Source organism: Pezoporus flaviventris, unplaced genomic scaffold (genome assembly GCF_033815535.1).
Source record: "Pezoporus flaviventris isolate CSIRO_AGI_PZ_B2104156 unplaced genomic scaffold, CSIRO_AGI_Pfla_v1 ptg000213l, whole genome shotgun sequence".
NCBI classification, from domain to species: domain Eukaryota; kingdom Metazoa; phylum Chordata; class Aves; order Psittaciformes; family Psittacidae; genus Pezoporus; species Pezoporus flaviventris.
This window is the reverse complement of record NW_026892761.1, coordinates 4787986-4808338: the sequence shown is the minus strand read 5'-3', so window position 1 is coordinate 4808338 and position 20353 is coordinate 4787986. Positions and strand designations below refer to the sequence as shown.

At 43.6% G+C, this 20353-nt stretch overlaps 1 protein-coding gene across 2 annotated transcripts; it reads right to left on the bottom strand.

Moving 5' to 3' along the window:
* Positions 1-1291: 1291 nt before the first annotated feature.
* On the bottom strand, positions 1292-20353 carry RPN2 (ribophorin II). Of its 2 annotated transcripts, XM_061441845.1 has the most exons (18): positions 20215-20353; positions 19945-20144; positions 18147-18242; positions 17357-17532; positions 16329-16404; positions 15797-15931; positions 13133-13309; positions 12621-12739; positions 12108-12213; positions 10291-10382; positions 9964-10078; positions 9097-9291; positions 8499-8585; positions 7859-7954; positions 6652-6727; positions 5612-5741; positions 3717-3802; positions 1292-1670 (listed from the first exon to the last, which is right to left on the bottom strand). In XM_061441845.1, the coding sequence occupies exons 1-17, from the start codon at positions 20327-20329 to the stop codon at positions 3751-3753; spliced, it is 2043 nt and encodes a 680-aa protein (XP_061297829.1). In that variant the 5' UTR covers positions 20330-20353; the 3' UTR covers positions 1292-1670; positions 3717-3750. The 2 variants fall into 2 exon arrangements, with proteins under 2 accessions (XP_061297829.1, XP_061297830.1); XM_061441846.1 differs by lacking the exon at positions 3717-3802.

Sequence of the window (20353 nt, the reverse complement as noted above, 5' to 3'; positions counted from 1 at the left end):
CGCAGAGCCAAGGAGGCAGAAAAATCAATAGCAACACATACAGCTTAGAAAAGACACATCACATCTGTGCTCACCTTGACTAATGTACCAGAGCTCTACAGGCCCAGGGAAAGAACTGTCCTAGCACCAAGCATCAGTGGAAAAACTTAACAACAAAGTGGGCAGAAACAAAATATGAGGCTCAAATATGCTCACTACGGTGAAAAGGAACTCCACAGTAAAACACCGTAAATAGTAGCTTAACTATTTCTTGCTTAAATCCATTAATCCCACAGGACTTGAATGGAACATTGGAGATCAGGTTTTGAAGGAGTGCAGAGGAATTTATTAAACCTCTTTGTCATCCTGTGTAACATTTACAATGAGCAAACAGGTAGGAACTATCACAAAGAAGAGAAACAGTGAGCTAAGCGTGAACAACTGCAGCAGGGAAGAGCCAAGATGGCTTTTACAGAGCAGCCAGGCCTCACACGTGAAGTTTGTTGAGGGATTCAGCTCCACACCTTTATCCACATGCCTGCTGGTTGATAAATTTTCCTGAATCTCCAAAAGCCATTTGATAAAGTTCCTTTGCCAAAAGGCCTTTAAAGAAACTGGTCTGACATGGGACAAAGAGGCAGGGAGGAAGTAACTGTCAAGTTTCCTATGTGTTTCCCAAGTTGCTCATGAGGAGATTTTGGGCTTTGGTTATCCCTATTGGCATGTCCTTCAATAAAGCCCAAGTGTGCTGCCTGAACACTTCTTAGTAGTCTTGAAGGTAATTACTATTACCTTCAAGAAATTAGAGCTTGAGTAACTCAAACGTGGCCACATGGCAACCAGCAGACTTCTGGCAGGCATTGTTTCACAGAACAGATGCAACATCCCCAATCAAACTTGGAGTGAAAAGGTCACTTCCAGGAACTGGAAGGGAAGTGAACCTGCTTAAGGGATCCACCAAACCTGCCAGGGTCAGGTATGGCCAGGCAGGCAGCACCACAGCACACGGGCCAGGCTCCAGGGACCGCTACAACCTGAGCCCCAGTGGCAACTCAGCACAGCCCAACACTACCCTGAAGCCAGAGAGAAAAGCCATTAGTGGAGAAGTGCAGGTGAAAGCATGACACAAGGGATGGGCAGGAGTGGGAAGTCCCCCCCCAATAAACATGTCCCTCTGGGAAAGGACATGAAAGAACAGGAAGCTTCACACAGCAATGACTCACACACAAAATTGCCCACCAGAAAAAGCTCTTTCCATTCTCATGTGAGCCCAACTTCCAATCCCAGCCTCAGAGACAGCCAAAGGACACAATTCAGGACCGTTCTTTCCTCTTTATTCACAAACCTTTCAGGATGAGGAGAAACATCTGGGGAAAGGTCGAAGTGTATTTGCTTTTTCCTCTTTTTCCTAAAGGAAATTTAAACATCCTGGGAAAAAAAAGGGGCAGGGAGGATCCAGGGAAGAGGATTTTCTGGATTCATATGAAATGCACTGAAGGAGCATGAACACAATGATGAAAATCAGATCTTTTTTTTTTTTTTTTAAAAAAGTGTAACTGGCACCTTTTGACTTAATAAAAAACCCAAAAATCTGCTTCTGCCTTCTTCCTTCTGTCATTTATTCACCTCTGCTCTGAAGGCATTTGCTTTGTTTTTCCACATTTCTTCCATTCTTCTGGGACTAGTGCGTCCTGGAAAGACAAATCCAAGAAAAATTAACTCTTCCAGGCAACAAAGCACTTCCTTGCACAGAGACGTGTCCCCAGACCCCTCATTTGCTCTCCAGGGAAGTGTTTCAGACCAGCCTCTCAATGGGAGTTTATCAGTGATAAAACCAGTGCTGCAATGGAACCGAGGGCTGAATTCAAGGAGGATGGAAGTGGTCAGACAAAATGAAGGATAATCTCCGGAGCAGAAGGGATGAATGAGCCTTGTGAATTACACAAGTGAACAAAAAAGCCGAGCTGAATGCAAAGCCTGCAGGTACCTGAACTACTCTTCTACTTTTAACAGGACCAATCTGTCTGCTTGGAATCAAGTGGTCCATGTAAATACAAAATAAAGTTCTTTAGGTCCTCAAGAAGAGGAAGCAGTCTGATGTGGGCACAGCACACCCATCTTTTACCTTCCAAGATGCCAGAGACAGGCACAGCTATGGATGCTGAGCACTTGACAGCCCAGCCCTAAAAGACTGTAACAATGCACTCTTAACTGATGTATCTGGGGCATCAGAAACCCCAGAAATAAGGACAAATGCTCGTGAGTGTACATGGCAGCAAAACATAACTGATGGTTTGTAGATAATAAATTCTGTGCAAGATCATCCAGGATTAGTCACAGCCCATGGGGAATTAAGGAGTTAAAACACCATGTTGAGAGACAGAAAACATGCAAGCTGTGGAGAACACAAGTGAGGCATTTGGTGACAGGCCACTGAACAGCTGAAAGCCCAAAGCTATGGTAAAAAGAAGCATCCAGGGACAAGAACAGCACCAGCAAACACAGCCGGGATGCAGTCAGCGTTCATCTACTAAAACAAGTGACAGCCATCTCCAGTTCCTCTCCAGTTACTTGTCACAGCTTGTTCTGTGCTCAGGTACCTCAAAACACTCCAGGGAGAGCAGAGATAGGAGCAGGATGTTTTCCTCTGGGACATGACGCCAAATTCTCCTTAGGTAATTTTCATGAATCCATCTTCCATACTATCTGAGCTGCAGAGAGGAGCTTACACCACAGTGCACATGGTTTCTGTGACACAGCCACCCACAATGGTTTTAACACCACAAAAACTGAGCTCTGTGTGTGCCTGGAGCACTGTGAACATGAGAAAGCAGATGCTCATGAGATGTATCACTGCAGCAATTGCAGTTTCATCACACGACTTCTCCCAGATGCTCTCTTCCCTCCCCAAAATAAAACGGTGCACTGACAGAGAAATGAAGCCTCACATGCACATTCAAAACCAGGCAGCATGCAGAGCAGCAGGCAGTCCTGCCTCCTACACTGCTGTACATACAGCAAACTGGGACCTTACCTGCTCAGAATGAAAGGAAAAGAAGGGCTTTGTACTGGTGAATGGTAATGGAGACTTATCAGGTGATTGCATTCAATGGAGGGGGCTGACTGCTGCTGACTGAGCCATCATGACCAGTTCGGTGTAACGGGAGGGTGAGCCCTGGACTGGGTCGTGTTCTCATCTGAATGAGGGGGTGCTGACTTGACTGCTGCACACAGAGATCATTGCCACCCCAAATGAGGATGTAATTCAGCAGTCAGAGTGCCTGGCAGCTGAACAGCCAGAATACTGCAGATGGGGATAGTGAGTACCAACAGCAGGATGGGAACAACCCAGGTATCAGCCACTTTCACCATGGCCTCCTCCAGCCAACATTACTAATAATTTATTTACAGGAACAATACTGCTTAAACCAGGTTTATTTCATCACCCAATTGCTGCCTGCTGCCCAGGACAGCCTCTTCAGATGTGCACGTATTAGCATACAGGATTCAGATGATTGAGGAAATCACACAAAGACAATTTAGTTCTCAGAGGACACGTACTGCTAATATGCAAACCCAGCTGCAGCCAAGGACACCCAAGGACTGATTTAAAGCCCAGTGAGCAATGTTGGAAGGATGCAGTTTCAGCTCCGATATCTTTTTGTACACAGAGTGAGTGATGAAGTGAAATGAAAGGCAGCATGCCCAGGAAAGGCAAATTCCAAAAAGGCCCTTACTTCTGGAAGAGCTGGTCACTAGCAAAACCCCCTTTTACCGCAGCGTTCTATACTTTGCCAACCTACTGCTCTGCTCTGCAGCGATCCTGCCAAAAGGAAAGGGGGAGAAAGGTTCAGAGAGGACAGGAAGGAGGAAAGCAGCCCTGCTCCAGGAACCAGAGCCAGTGATAGAATGTAAAAAGCAAAACCAGACCTTCTGGTAACTTCTGTAAAAGATGGTTTATACAGTTCCCTTCCCACAGCCGCCAGCAGTGTCCATAGTGGAAGAGCAGCTTTGCCTCAAAGTGCCATGTAGTTAATTACCACTGCACTTCAACATCTGAGCCAGGCTAGCAGCATCTCACAAAAAGATGTCTTTTTGAACTTTAAAGTCATGTTCAAAGGGTTTAACTTTAGCCTAAGGTAGAAGTTTTACTTTCAAATTTGCCATTGTAGTTGCAGCTTCATGTTGTTCACAGTGAGAAAGCACATGGACACCCCCTGCAGTGTTTTGAAGTAGGAACCAAGCACCTGCATTTATGTGTTAACAGAAGCCCTGGTTGAGCAAAGACACTTAGAAGTAAGCTTCATTGTAATATTTCTCCCCAAATCTGTATCCTAGGCAATCTGTAATTAACAATGATTTTATCATTACTCTCTAAATACAACAGAGCCCCGTTGGCAACAAAATCCCAATAGGAACTGTCATACTAAAAAGGGAAAATGCCACAGTGGAGAAGGCTGCACATCCGAGGGACCAAGGGCTAAGCAAGCTGGGAGGATGGTATGGAAAGGGTTAATTATAGTAATCATCCTCCCTGCTGCAGCCAAGCAAGTAGAAATGTTTTAAAGACAACAAATCATTGCAAACCCCCTGAAAGTCATGTTCTTCTGTTTGGAGGGTTTTTTTTCTTATAGCTCTTATCCTGGTTTTAATACGGTGTAATCAAAAAGTGAGAACCCAGGGGTACCTTTGTAAACAGGTACGCAAAGATAAACAACCCCTAGTGGCTCCAAAGTGGAAAGTAAGAAAAGCACAGGTTTGATGGCAAAGCAGGCCAGTAAGATCATCTTCAAAGCCAAACTCTGCATTAGTACAAAAGGGCTAAAACGTTAAATCTCACATGGAAACCCCACGTGGCAGAAGGGAAGAAGAGGGAACAGTCTGACCTCTAATTAACGCATTGTACTGGCAGCCTGGGTCAGCAAACTGCCTGCAGGCTGTGTAAGCCACGACACATTCACCAGACACTGCACGGCAGAAGACTCAAGTGTGAAGAATCAGTCCAATGCCAGCACAGAAATGAATGCTGTAGCCCTCACATTTTCCATAGTTTTGCTTGGGTGTGCTGTCCTTTGTTGTTGCACACCTCTAATAAGCATCTGCTTCCCTTCCCTTCTGCTACAATCCCCCTGTAGGGAGGTGAAGAGAGCAGTAAAATACTCCCATCTTACCTTCCTCCTCTTAAAACTGATCTCGTAAACACAGCTACAGAAGAGTTGGGCCTCTTCTGCATCGATAGTAGCTTTCAGTATCTAACAATATTGTGAGAGCTTGATAGACCATGTAGCAAAATGAATTTGTCAGTGAATGGGTCTTGCTAGATGTGGGTTTCCCACATCAAAGTGCACATACTTCCACCCTGTGCTTCTCTGTGTGCCTGATCACTTCAGCAATGGCCATTCTCCCTAAAAGAACTGTACCTCAGTGACAGGACCTCACTGCCCCAGTCAGTTTAAACCCCCAATCTGAAAACAGGCACGAAGTGAGACTGAGCAGCACATCCCACACAAGATCCAAGAACCAAAAGCAGTGTTCACTGCTGTATCAGGTACTGACACATGGTAGCATCAATGTCATCTCCTTCCCACTGATTTTAGAAGCAGCTCCCACCAATGCATCCACCCCAGCTTACCGTTTTACTGCTTTCTGAGCCAGCATCCTGTTGCCTGCCAGGAATGTTATGCCACCCAAAATGGCCAAGTACTTCAGAGTCTGGAACATGTTGAGCTGTGTCCAGTAGACATACATGAGTCCCAACATTGCTGTGAAAAACCAGACAGAGCCCATGACTGAAATTGCATTTCAAAGACCATTCGTTATCCTCAGAACACTTGTTACGTTGTACTGCCAGGCTGAAGCATTTGGTTTCTATCTCATCTCTGAAGCTCTGAAACAGCAGACCTGGCACTACACATTATTGCCAGGGAAGAGAGGCATCTGGGTCTCCATCCTGGAGAAAAATGTGACACTGACAGCACGTAGCCAATCCTCTCGTGGCAGAATTATGTATGTATTATAGACATTAAGGGCTATTAGGAGAGGATACTCTGGATTTCAATAGAGACTACTAACCTTTGCACATCTGCAGGAGCTTACAGTTTTATAAAGCTTCCAAAGAAAATGGTTTGGATTAAGCAACACACTGTCATTTGGGAAACAGTAGATCCAATGTTCTCTCAACCTGCTATGTTTTTGCTATTCTACCAAGACAGTAAATGCCTGTGCAATCAAGGACACAGTAAAATTGATGAAAAAAATTGGTCCAGCCAAAGAACAAGAACTTTCACAGAAAGAGCTTTAAAGAAAAGCTGTAGCCTTTCACTGTAGAAGCAGTCCTGCAGGTTTCAATCCCCACAGAAACTCCCTGTTACAAATGATAAACATGCAATAGAGAAAGTGTGATCTCTGGAAATAAGAAGTTCTATTAAGTACAGATAAATAGTGTGAGAGAGGAGCCTGGATAATGACAGCTGCCACAAACTGATGGCCAAAACAGTTTTATCACCATATTAACAATGATGAAAAGCAGGAAGACAGATGAAAACAAGAGAACAAATGTTATGCTATTATGTCATTATAGTTAATAGACCACAAGCCCATTAACCACCAGGGCTTTCATCTGTAACTCCCAGGTGAGAAAGTCAAACAAATCAGAAAGCCTCTGACACTTACCAGCATGTCCCATGTGAAAAACAATGGTGCTGGGAGCAAAGCTGAAGTTGGAGATGTTGGCACCTATCTTTATCCACTAAAAGAAAAGAAGCACAACTTTAATTACAACAGCTTTGTATATGCAAGCTTTTATTTTAAAATTCAGTACCTTTCAAGCTTGTTTAAGTTCTTCAATGACTACAGTGTATTCTCTACAGAAGCACTTGTTTAGTGCTACAAGAGCACAGAGTAGTAATTTTGCTAGAGAGAACTGTTAAACTCCTCTAGTGAAAATTTCTCCTGCTATTTCTGAATGCCAAACACATTTTCTCACTTATGTTTCTTAAACTGATGAGAGGATGCTGCTCCAGATCTACGTTTTCCAGAAAAAGCAACACTGCCATTTCTACCCTGCTGAATTAATTTCAAACCAAAAGAAAAAAAAAGGCGAGGTTCTAGTTCTGAAAAGGGTCATAAAACCCTTTTCAGTGTCTAGAGGACAAAAGAGAAAGGCATGAAGATGTGAAATGTGTAGTATCAGTGGGATTTTTCACTAAAGTCTCATCAATGTGTATATTGTGAACTCCAGAGACCAGTGGACATGACTATCCGAATTCCAACTTTTGATGACACTGGGAAGGGAAAAATCACTGCCAAGCAAACAGGGATGAGTTTCATCCTCTAAATAAGGAATAGTTTAACTTGCCTAGATGAGATTCTGTATTGCATTAAGTTCAAAACACTGATCTGACACTACAGTGAGTAGCAGTGGATGTTTCAACTGCAGACACCAATACTAATTATATCCATAAATGGGAATCCATCTGATAGGATTAAGTAACACACATTTGGTGATGGATATATTAAGCGCATGCCAGAATCACTGCTTTTTTCCTGTGTAATTCTAACATTAGTTATAATTTAATCTGCCCACTGTTATTCAACATCCTGAGCAGAAGCACACTGGAGAAACTCACCCACCTACTTCTACTCACCAGCAGTGTTTTTCTGCTTTGACTATAAAGTCACCCCCCCACCCCCAACAGTCTGGGAAAGAGACAACACCAGACCAACACCCTGCACTGCCATTGCAAGCTGTGACTCCAGCACTGCTGTGCTAGTTGTGATTAACCTACAGTTTTAATAAGGAGTTTAGCTGGCCAACCTTCTGAGTGACTTTGGACTGTATGGGGAAAGATGTTGTTCTTCTGCGGCTCACTTCACTCACCAGAATGAGCAGCAAAAGCAGGGGGGAAAGAATCAGTGCCGTGAAAGTGTTCGATACCACAGTGGGAGGTCTCTTCTCAGGCTCCCTGAAGAGGTGCTGCAAACAAACAAAACCAACTCATAAGTAGGAGTATTCCAACAGAGCTTCCCAGAGGACCAGCTGCAGCCCTGGTGCTGTTCCCAGATGTTCCTTTGGATGATAAGCATTCCTCTTAAGGCAAAGAGACTTTGAAGCAGTGTCTGTTCCAGCCTCTGCACATTTAATCTCTGGCACAGTTCACTTTTCTTTGCACTCACAGAAGCACTTGTTAGCTTGTCATCAGCACAGATGGCTAGAATGAAGCAAGAGACATCTTCAGAAGCAGAGAGCTTCTGTGGTGCTTCCCTAGTCAAATTTACATGTTTGAGTCTCTTCAGTGACACTAGCTGCTCTCTCATACATAAGACACACAGATTAGTTATTCATACTCTAGAGGAATGCACCACATTTCCTTCCATTAAGCAGTAACTCTGCTCTTCCTTTATTTACATGACCTACACAGAATAAGAAATGAGTTTTCAAAAATAAATTACAAGGAGGACAAATAACCCCAGCAGGACTGGCCGCCATCCCCACACACTGGTTTTGGTTTTAACTGTACCTGGATTTCAGGTTTGGGAACAAAGAGGTTCTTTGACTGGACTGTGGATGGCGCATCCTCTTCTGGGAATGTGATCACAACATCAGCCTGAAATGAAATAGTGAAGCTTCATGAAGTTTGATCTTAATGTGATACAAGTTTTATAAACCTTATTCCATTACTGTGGCTTATTTCCTTATTTGTCAATCTCCAATTGACATGATTTTTTAAAGGGAAATAAGAAAAAGCCACCAGATTTTTTAAGCAGCAATTTCTCCTAAACAGGGGCAACAACAGAACTTACCCACCTCTAAGAACTGGACTTATTTCTAGCATAAAAGGCTAAACCTTGAAGTGCTTGCTGTGAAATTACCAAACCCGTAAAGGTTCTGAAGCTTCTTTTCCACCATGAATGAATGCTCATTTCTGTCTTGCCTTGATGCCTACTTAAAAACTTAAAACAAACAGCAAACCTCAGAGCCCACAAATGGCCAAAAGGATTCTGGTTCACTACGAAGAACAAACATTTGAGCTTTCTTATATCCAGGGCTGTACCATGCCCTCCTCTTCAGACTGCCAGTAATCTCAAAACCACATGGCCACTTTTTCAGCTACATACCACATTCCACAGGATTGGATTTTCCAGAGTGGCATCTCCAATTATCAAGTAAAGAGTGTAGGTACCAGAGGCAGAGTCAAATTCAGTCTTTCTTTCAGAGGTATCCAGTTCAAACTTGTAAACGTTCTTGCTATCTGGTTCTGCAACAAACACCACCTCCTGGCCAGTCTTTTGGTTGTGAAGTCGGACAAAAGTCTAAAAGGAAAGATTGTAATGTTTATGGAGTATCTCACAGTGTTTATAAATGACAGAGAAATAAGAAACTGACCCCCAAATCAGAAAGCACATTAACAGAAGTCAGAGTATAAACTGGGAGTCCAGGTGTCTGAAAATCAGCAAAGTTCTGTGTCTCTTTGAGTAACAACATTAACACAGGACCATACTGGCCAATGGCCCACTTGGGGTAGAGGGTAAAATACTGAGTGTTTCTCCACAGGATATATGCAACAGCACACAACAGGGATGTACACACAGATGGGTTTTGTTAGGGTGTTCCCCCTTCCCTTTTTTCTATTTTATACATAAAAAAAAAAAAAGATTTTAAAGGAAGACCGCATTCAGTGACTTTTCCAGCAAACAATCTGTATTTAAATAATCAGAAGCATGCTTTTACAGTACAGGCTACCTGCACTCATTCTGTTAAGTAAAACATAGCACCAGAGCCAAAAGAGGCTTCATTTAACATACAGCCAAAACAAGTTAACCCAATTCACTTCCCATCTACCAAGACCAGTGATCTCTCACAGTCCGTATCAGAAACAAAAGGCTTCCCCAGACCTATTAAATCTTTTCTAAAGCAACTGCCACCTCAGATGCTTCAAGATGGAACATCTCGGTGACACTGCAATGACAAAATCTTCTCCCAACCTGGTGAGGGATGAGTTCAGCTCCGCTGTTCACGTCTATCAGCTGGAAGGATAATGCAAAATTCTGGTGGCTGTCAGCAGTGAATGAGCCCTTGGCTTTGGCTGGGTAAGCTACCCTGGGAGGGAAGAAACCAAAGAGAATTGAGGTGGTGTTCCAGGAAAATCCTTGCTCTTCAAAGAACCCAAGGCATGCAAGCCTGCCTGGCAGTACCGCAGTCTACTCAGCACAGATGAGCTATTTTATCAAGTCAGGTGAACTAACAGGTCTTTCTCTTCCACCATAAATTTAATGAAAATTAATTAATAGAATGACATCAAGTCATTTTACCTGGTTGTTTTTGGTGCAATGCTCTGATCTTTATCCACAGTAGAAAGATCCACATTGGTAATCCCAACTTCTGTGGAAACTTTTACTTTCAGCTGCAACAAAACACAATAGAAATTACTCAGAGCACTCTACATACATTAATTATGGTCAAGTTCACAGCAGAAGCTTTAGCTCTTCTGTCCCCTTCCCCAGAGAGGGTCTTACACTCAGCCAAAAGACAGAACCTGATCAGAACAGAAGGATACATAGCAATTCTCTCAAACACAAGCAGTTACTGCAGTCTGTAGGTTTTAATGAGTACATTTGTTCTCCAAGCTTCCAAATGCTTCCCTGGAGAACTCAAGTTTCATTGCTAAGGTATTTTTCACCATAAACTACTATTTGTTACTACAGGTTTGCTCATGTGAACCAGCCCCACACCCTCACCCCGAAAAATAATTCACAGGGAACCTGAGAGAAAAGTATGCAGAAACATGAGTTAAAACATTCAGGCCAGACTTCAAACACAACAGTCTTGGTGGTTCCTTTACAACAGAAGGTGTCATTTAAAATAGAGGTTACCCCTGAAAATGCATCCATTAACAGGTGGAATACTGAGGCTAATGTTAGTAAAGCCTTAGTTTGTTTCAAGATGGGAGCAAAGAAAGATGGACTAAGGAAATATTAATGTTAGAAAACGTATGTGAAGGCAACTCCGAGCTGCTGCACACAGGCCCTCCAGCTGAACACCACACAAACATCTCACAAATATTTTAATGCCAGGAAATGTGGTCTCTGCTGGAGTAATGACCCACTAGTTTAGCTCATTACTGTCAAAGCGATGGTGCATTAAGGACAATTAATGCTAATAACAGTAAGGAAAAAAAGCAGCTCCCCAGCAGCCCTCCCCCGTACCAGTATGTCTTATTAGAAGCGGTTCCCACAGAGCTGCCCCAGTGTTAATACATTCCTGCTGGGACCTGGGGAGGAATGTGTGCCAGCAGCCAGCATCAGCAGGGCCAATCAGTTCCCTTCTGACACTCCTAAGTGCCATTACTACTACAACAACATAAATTTGACACACAGAGTAAAGGTCAGTTGTAAATAAGCATCTTCCTCCAGTCCAGCTGGCTGTGTTGGAAGACTTTAAAAGCTAATCTTCTCCTTGAACAGGTGATTGAGGATAAAAACTACCCTGGGAATAGACATCACTGGAGAAGAGAAGGCTCAGCTGTTGATACTGGGGTGACTATATGAATAGTTACAGATGTCACTGTTCTTCTCACTGTAACAGACTTGAGGGGGTATCTATGCATGAAATGAAGACTTCATTTACATGCTGCTTTGGACACTTTCTCCACTACCAAAGCAATACCATATACTACACAGTTAGGAAATATCAAAAGACCTCCTTGACTCTTTCCTGCGGCTCTAGAGCTTATACAGGTGAACAACAAATGCCCAGCTTCTGTACACAGGGAATCAGCAGACAACTGCCAGACAAGCCTTGAGATTTACAGATTCAGATCTTCAGTGCTCTGAAGAACTGTTTTTGCATGGGTACTTTGGGCTGCTCTATAATCATTTCCACTGCTAGCCTTTGTTCATATGCTGTCAGATCAGCACCTAAGTGCTAAGTCAGGTTTGAAATTTATAGAAATCCCTTTTGATCATGTATTAATCTGGTTACTGGTCATAATCCAGTCAAAATCCAGTCCATTACAGAAAAAGCATATGATAAAAATGTCATGCAACTGGCAACATCCTTAATGGGTATAAATAAAAAGCTGTTTCAATGAATAGCACAGAATTAAAATGCCATCAAAAAGTAGACCCACCTCAACCTTGTTAGCAATAAATCGCTTATCTCCATCAACACTGATAGAGAAATCATAATATCCACTTGCAGGTTTCACATTCATGAAGTTCAGCTCAAAGACATCTCTATAACAAAAAAGGCAAAGGGTTAAGTATCCTGTAGGACACTAAAGAGATCATAGCTTGCTACTAAGAAGTCTCCAAATATGCCAGATTAAGCAGGCAAAGAGTGAAATGCAGCAGAAAACTAACATCACTAAGTGCAGCAGAAAAAGAATTCTTCAAAGTTCCCCTGAGGTCAGAAGAACATTGCAATTTCCCAATCCCAATCGGAAGAAAAAGCAACACAAATTCACCATCACTACGAAAGGTGCTTAGTCACCCATTACCAACAAAACACAACTACAGCCATACGAGTTTTCCATTATACAAACATTTCTCTGGTGGAAGAATACATGAGGAAAACAAGAACAAAGCTGTTTGAACACCACCTGTTTGCCTTACAAATTGTAAATATAAGATTAATTTCTTACCCTGACAGAGTAAATGCTGTCTGTTGAAGGACAGTGGCTTTGCTAGATGCACTCTTGGCGTAGTCAAGTTTTACAGAAGCTTGAGTCAGTGGCTCGGACATAACATCAGTCACTTGTAGCTACAAGAGAAAACCAAGAATTTCCATTAAACCTGTTGCCCCAGAAGGAAAGGAGAACACAGACAACTCACTACCCCCTGTATTACACACCCAGAATTCTTCCCTGCCCATTATCCCAGATTCACCTAGTTCTTTCTAACATAATGGGAAAGCTAAAGTTTGAAATCAGCAGAGCTGACTTCCACACAGTGCCTTCTTCAGGTAGTGGCTGCTAAGCCCTGGGTAAGCAGAGGCTCCCAAGAATCACTTCATAAAAGCACTAAAGCCCCAGATCTACTGGAACCAGAGGCCTGGAGTTAAAAATGAAGGACATCACCTCACACAGTCAGCTTAGACCTGCAGTACTAAAGACTGACCCAAGAGATGAGTTAAGATCTGAAGTTAAGGACTCACCCTGAGTACAGGCTGATGGTGAGACACAGCTGCAGGCCCATCCGGGATGACAATGACAGGCAAGTGGTAGCGGTTCCGGGATAAGGAACCTGCAGCACAAGCAACGCTGAAAGCCTCTGAGAGGGTCTCAAAGTTCTTCTTGCTAAAAATTGCATTCATCAACTGAATGATTTGATCCTGAAAGAGAAAAAGCAAATTACACAGAAGTGTCAGCACCTTACCACTTGTGCTGGTTTTGGCCAAGGTAATTTTCATCATAGCAGCCAGTATGGATTTGTGCTGGAAACAGTGTTGATCAAATAGGGATGTTGTTACTGCCGAGCAGTGCTAACACAGAGCCAAGGCCTTTTCTGCTCCTCACCCCACCAGTGAGGAGGCTGGGGGTGCACAAAGAGTTGGGAGGAGACACAACCAGGACAGCTGACCCCAACTGACCCAAGGGATATTCCACACCATATGGAGTCATGGTCAGCATACAGAGCTGGGAGAAGTAGAAGGAATGGGGAGATAATCAGAGTGATGGCATTTGTCTTCCCAAGTCACCATTACACATGATGGAGCCCTGCTCTCCTGGAGATGGCTGAACACCTGCCTGTCGGGAATGAATCCGTTGGTTTGCTTTGCTTGTGTGTGGAGCTTTTGCTTTACCTTTTAAACTGCCTTTATCTCAACCCAGTAGTTCTCTCACTTTTACTCTTCTGATTCTCTTCCCACTGCACGAGGGGAGCACAGTGAATATGTGGCTGTGTGAGGCTTAGTTGCCAGCTGGGGTGAAACCATCACACCACAACACTGCAAACTGGCTTAGTATAATGTTATTAATAAAAACATCATTTATAAAGACTGTTTAATTTCCCACTTGCTTTAAAAATAGCTCAAGTTATGAGGCAGCCCCAAACTAGCTTCCTTTTGAGCATCACATTAGCATTCTCATTCTTGGCTGGGAGGTTCCAACCACAATCACTGTAATTGTGCTAAAAACTTGCCACACCAGAATGTGGATGTATCTCTTCAAACTACATGTTTAAGAATGGAAGATACCACCAGCTCAACTATCCAGACCGTGTGCAGCTGTAAAAAGACAATTTGGCTCCACAAGCTGTACAACTGCCTTTGTACAGTAGAGAAGGTCCTTGCTACCTGTCAAGTTAGGAAGGCCAAGAAGCAGTGATGCAATGCATCCCAATGGCTTTGGAAGGAGCCAGTCCAGGCCTATGACAGGATAGGCTTATCCCCTTAGGCTCAGCAGCATCCTCAAACTAAGAGGATTCGCTTTAAAGCAATACCACCAAGAGCAGAGAGTCAGCTCTGGCTCTGGGATGTGCCAAAGCTGATTTGCACTCTCTGAAGTAGGAGTGGGACCACATCCCACAGCTGGTTTTGCAGTGCAGATTTGTAAGTTTAGTGCCACACTGCCCAGGGTACCCAGTATTATTGAGATTCTTCATCACTCCTTGCTAGTCTAGAAAATGGAGGGATTGGTTACCTGTACTTTCATCCAAGCAAAGAGTTATAGGCTAAATTCTAACCAGAAATGAGAATAAAAAAGCAAATAAAGCAATAGGCATATAGTTAGTAAATTAATGAGTACCAATGTACACCACAACTAGAGAAAGTATCCAGACAGATGCCACAAGCCTCCTGCATAGTACAAATCCTGGTATGTTTTTCATTTATATGAGGGCATGGCATAGCTCCAGACCCAGATCAGCATCTGACACTCATTTAAACTGGGGAGGAAAACTGTTTTTTCCAGATAATACACATCAGTCTTCAAAGAGAGTTTAGTGGCATTCTGGAGGAACTCTCACCATTCACAAGAGATAAAGCTTTAAGCCCCAGTAACAGCATTTCTGACAGCACAACACTTAATTTTCCTTGATTGGTCTTTTTTTAAACATCCATTGGACACTGACAGTTTGAATTGTGTGTAGCAGAATCACTACCTCAAAAATGACACCAAAATGACTCTGCATTAGTTTGTTTGGCAGAAGCATGGAAGAGAGCCAAGAATGAACTCAGATGTCTTATGCCAGGTTCTGTCTCAATGCTGCCACTTTGGCTGGTGGTTTAGGGAGCTGCCATTCTCCACAAGTACAGCTAAACTCAGTTAACTTGTGGACAGCTTGCAATAGTAATTTCTGGCTTTATTAAGCTCAAAAGGAATTTCTGACAGACTTTCATTTTAGACAAGCTTTTTGTATCTGGTTTCCTGTTGGTGTATGGTACTAACGCTGTCTCCCCTTTGGGCACCCCAAACTGGGGTGCCTGCATTTCCTCACAGGTAAATAACATCTACAAAGCACATTACAATGCTGGAGAATGCTAGGTAAGTGCCAATACCAGAACAAGCTCCAAAACAAGAGGGTTTTTTTTTTTAATAGCTTGTCTCAATAAACAGAAGAAAAGCTAGGCCTTATTTGCAACTTCCTTCTGTACATCTGAAAAACAAACCAAATTCAGGCAGTGATCTTGAAGGTGGTATTTCCTCCTGGATTCTGTTCTTTAGCATTCCCTCTTACATGTCCCTTTTCACTGAGTGTGCTCATTGTTTTTTCCCAGTAGAAATTCTACCCAACTATAGTGGCCTCTTTGCACAACAGGGACTAGGCAGATCCTCTTTGAGAGCTCCAGTGTGCAAGGGAGGAAAAGGCAAATACAAACCTCCTTCATTGCTGGCTCTGTACCCACATGGTCCGACAGTTTATAGGCAGCAGCCACAAACAGTGCCGTAGTCTCAATTCCTTCTTCAAACTGCAGATAAACTCCACCCAAGTCATCCAGGCGAGCAACAAGATCCTGAAAGAAAGAGTTATTAAGGTTTAAACTGCATTCTAGTAGATCCACAGAAGTTAACTCTACTTCTACTTCTAATGCCTACTCTACAATCGAGAGTATCTGTATGGGATCCCTGACTTATTTTGTAATGGTCATTTGAAAACAGGATTTAAAAAGAAAACATCAGCCTTTAGTGGATTTAACTGCACTTAAAAGTCACGACTTTCTGTGTTTTGGTCTCCTGTGAAACACTTAGAAGTCCAGAAGAAATATCTGCTTGAAACAGTCAAGTCAACCCACATGATACAGGCAAGGAATTAGCAAGGTTGGTTTTCATTTTTTATTTCACATTAATATCTCTTTTAGTACTACAGAGGTCTAAAATTCCTGAATTTTAGAAAGCACAGTGTGTTCCTACCTCTATCTCCTCAACAATGCCACTTAGGTCTGCCTGTTGGGACAAGTACGATGCCGTCTCCAAAGCTTGGATGGTTCTTAAACAGGAACAAACAAAACCAAATAATTGTATGATTTTTCCTTCCTAAGAAGCCAAACATCATTTAAGTCAAAGCAACTACACTTTCTATTCTGAATAAAGTGTTAAACAGCTGTTATTGCAGTCAACTCAAGACAAACAATGTGAAGTGATTCCTGCTTACTGTCATGTTTTTTCACCTCCCAGTACAGACATCCAAAACAACAGGGCTGAGAAACAGCATTAAGTTTACAGCAACCATAAATGAGAACTATGGCTGAGTTTAAGCCAAAAATCTGTTGTGAATCTTTTAAAAAGAGGAGGCTTCTTTGGGATACATTGTCTTCAGTGAGCACTACTCTTGAATGCAGAAAATTGCCCCAAAAAGAATTTTTCATGCCCCCAGAGGGATAAATATGAGCTGCACAAATCACAGAATCCCAGACTGGTTTGAGTTGAAAGAGGCCTTACAGCCCATGCAATTCCAAACCCCTACCATGAACAGGGACACCTTCCACTAGAGCACGTTGCTCTAAGCCCCATCCAGCCTGGCCCTGAACGCTACCAGGGATGGGGTAGCCACAGCTTCTCTGGGCAACTTGTGCCAGCGCCTCAGCACCGTCTTAGTAAAGAATTTCTTCCTGATGTCTAATCTAAATCTCCCCTCTTCCAGCTTGAAAACTTGTCCTATCCCTCCATGACCCTTGTAAAAAGCGCAGATTTCTTGTAGATCCCCTTTAGTTAGTGGAACCCTGTTATAAGGTCTCTCTGGAGCCTTCTCCTCTCCAGGTTGAACAAGCCCAGCTCTCTCAGCCTGTCTTCATAGGAGAGGTGCACCAAATGAAAGCACAGCACCTAATCTGCTACACCCGTATTACAAAAATTAAGTGTTAAAATACCCTTTACTCTAAACCCCAACTGCCTAGAGGATAAACACGTGACAGTGAATTACTTCCAACTGAAAGACTTACGCCAGCACACTTTCCTCTTTGCTAAGACGAGCAGTAAGAGCACTAAGTGCTTCCTGAGATGCCAAAGGAAGGCCAAAGCCACTCAGGGCCCCAACAGCATGGAAGATCTGGGTGACTGAGGAATCCTCACTGACAGCAGCAAGCAGCAGCTCCCTGGTCTCATTTGAAATGGTAACCTGAGAAAAAACACAGGGACCACATAGATTCACATGTGAAAAAACACAGCCTTCTAATTACAACTGATTGCTTCCAGGAACACCACGCTTATTGGCGAAATCCTGGAAGCTTTTGGGATAAAGCCCTTAATCTTTTATTAGTTTTATTCATTAAATCCCAAAGTTTTCCTGTCAACAAGTCAGGATAATCTAAGATTCAGATTTATCCTGGTAATCTGCTACTGCTTTTCACCTGGCATCATATCCTTGTGAAGCAGTACTCCTGAAAAATGGGGCCTGGATAGCCCACCCACAATGCAGCAAGGGTGGCCTGCATTTGTATCCTTGCTGTGGTTCAACACAGGGTTTACATCCAAACAGTTTCCCATCCACCTAAAAAGTTTTTAATTGATGCTGTGAATTCTATTAGAACGTGCTGGCTCCTTTTTTCTTAGCCATCAATATTTATCAAGTAACATCCCCTCGGAATTACTGTGAACCTAAGATACAACTGAATACAACTCACTAAAAGAAAGTAAAAGTAGAAGTTATGCATAAAATAAACCAAAGAAAAATATCAAGGCAAGTATTTAACTGGTAACATCTGCCTTTGGAGCTCAGGGCTCCAAACCCACCTCACAGCCAGCCAGGACCCGGATAGACTGTGCGGCATAGAAGAGGGAATCAACGCTGCTGGAGTCCACATGAGACTTGATGAAATTGCATGCAGCCTGTGAAGAAACAGAAGTTAACTGACAGCAACAGTCTCAAAGCCATCAAGGAGATGTAAAGAGTACTCTGAGTCAATTTCATACATGCTGCTGTGCATTTTTAGACCGAACTAAAGGCAAATTAAATCCGTAGGAATATTTGCAATCCTACACTGCACAGAAACAAAGGTGATTCCTGTCTAAAGAGATGAATGATTTTCACACCAACTGTACTGCAACCAGAATTTCAATTTAAATTTGAGTATAATTCTAAAACCCATCAAAATTGAAGTCCTGTGGGTGTATTTAGTCAGGAAAATCTCCCAGGATAGAGAGCAGATGAACAGGAATACTGTGGGGGAGTTTCTTTCCCACCTATGCAACACACACAATCATTAATGGAGGCAGAATACAGAGTTTCAGAGCGTAGCCAGGTAAGCAGCTACAGTGTGAAGGCAAGCAGTGAGACTGCTCAGTAATCTGCAGCAGTTTATGTTTTATTAACTAGTTATTAACCGTGTTATTATGTAGACTATTAACTGAACACTAGATAGATGGATCATTAAAACTGCATTTTAACCAGAAAATAACCAAGAATTTAACTGCTCATATATAAATGACAAGGTTTTGCGTATGTGGAACATAGGCCTTTACAAGCAAGACAGGATTTTCATGCTACAGTTACCCAAGAATACCAATAGATGTTCAAGCCTAGCTATTATTTTTATTATTTTTACTACCTCTACCTTTTAAATAGAATCACCCCATGAAGAGGTACACCGTCCACAAAGAAAGCCTCATCACAAACCTCAAGCAACAAGTAAATAATTCCTCTTTACCTGCAAAAGCAAAGGCTGTGCTATCCCTGCTGAAACTAGGATGTACTAAAAACCCAGCCACACTGACATAAACGAAAGCAGCAAGGCTGAGCAGGAGACCAGTAACCACCAGCCAGGTGTGCAGTGTGGTGAACCGCAACACCTTCAGGAGTGTCACATTAAAGAGTTTGCGGTGCAAATGCACAACACTCAAAGAGAAACAAAATCCAAGTGGTTTAGAACTACTGAACTAGCTGAATTTCTGAGGAAAGAGCAACCTTCCATTCATAGCTTAGGTGCATACGTAAGCACACATGCACAGAAGCAGACGTGCCTATATAAGCAGGTCGTTACAAGGACAGCCTTTACTAGGTTTAAACTAGAAATGTCCCAAAGCCTGGAAAGGCAGTAAGCATCATGCTGATGCTGCAAACCTTTGCTTCTAGTCTGGGCACACACGAGCATATTTTATATGCAAAAATAATGAAATCATGGGACCTGGCTACATTCACTGTTAGAACTGAAATGAAATAATGCGAACTCTATCTAACAGGACAGCAAAGCAAACATGCTGCAGGCAGAAATCTTTTGCACAACCCAGGAACAAACCGACAACTGTAGCAATGTCACAACAGGCTACGGAGAGGCAAGCCCTGAAACCACCATTTAGAGGCACTAAGTGTAAGAGAGCCCCTGGCACGTTAGCGCTGAGACAAAGATGCCACCTACTCCACCAGCACACCTTAAAGGTTGCCAGTGACCGCCACTGCCTTGATGTGATGCTTGCTAAGGACACAACGTACATCCATCTGCCTCCGACTTCCCTCAGGGCCCGCAAGCAGAGCTCACCGCACAGATCACCGTGTCTCGCGTTGTGCAGCCCCTCAGCACCGCCAACTGCTCACCTTTTCGTCTGCCACCCGCACACCCAGGCTGGCGAGGCCCACGATGGAGTAGAAGGCGGCCTGCACGTCGGCGAAGGGCCGCTCCAGCGCCGCCCGCAGCCGGGCCAGGTCCTGGGCGGTGAGGCGGTGGCTGGGGGCCAGAGCCTGGGCACCGGCGAGGAGGAGGAAGCCGAGGGCCGCCACCAGATACAGACGCGGGCCTGCGGAAAGACAAGCGGCTTAGGCCGCGCAGCTCTCCCCGTCTCCCTCCCGCCGCCGCCCGCTCCTTACCCGGCGCCGCCATGATGCCGCCTGGGCCACGGCACCGCTTCCGCCCCACGCCCCGCCTCGGCCTGGCCTGGACCATGGCTCCCGCGCCAAGGAGGGGGCGGCAGGCACAGCGCATTTCTCGAAGGGGTCTCAGCCCCAC

Coding starts and splice junctions, on each gene's coding strand:
- RPN2 (XM_061441845.1), bottom strand. CDS start 20,329: ATGCGCTGTGCCTGCCGCCCCCTCCTTGGCGCGGGAGCCATGGTCCAG. Junction 20,145..20,214: donor CGGCATCATGGCGGCGCCGG/GTAAGGAGCGGG, acceptor GTCTTTCCGCAG/GCCCGCGTCTGTATCTGGTG. Junction 13,310..15,796: donor CAGAGCCAGCAATGAAGGAG/GTTTGTATTTGC, acceptor TTTCTCTTTCAG/GATCAAATCATTCAGTTGAT.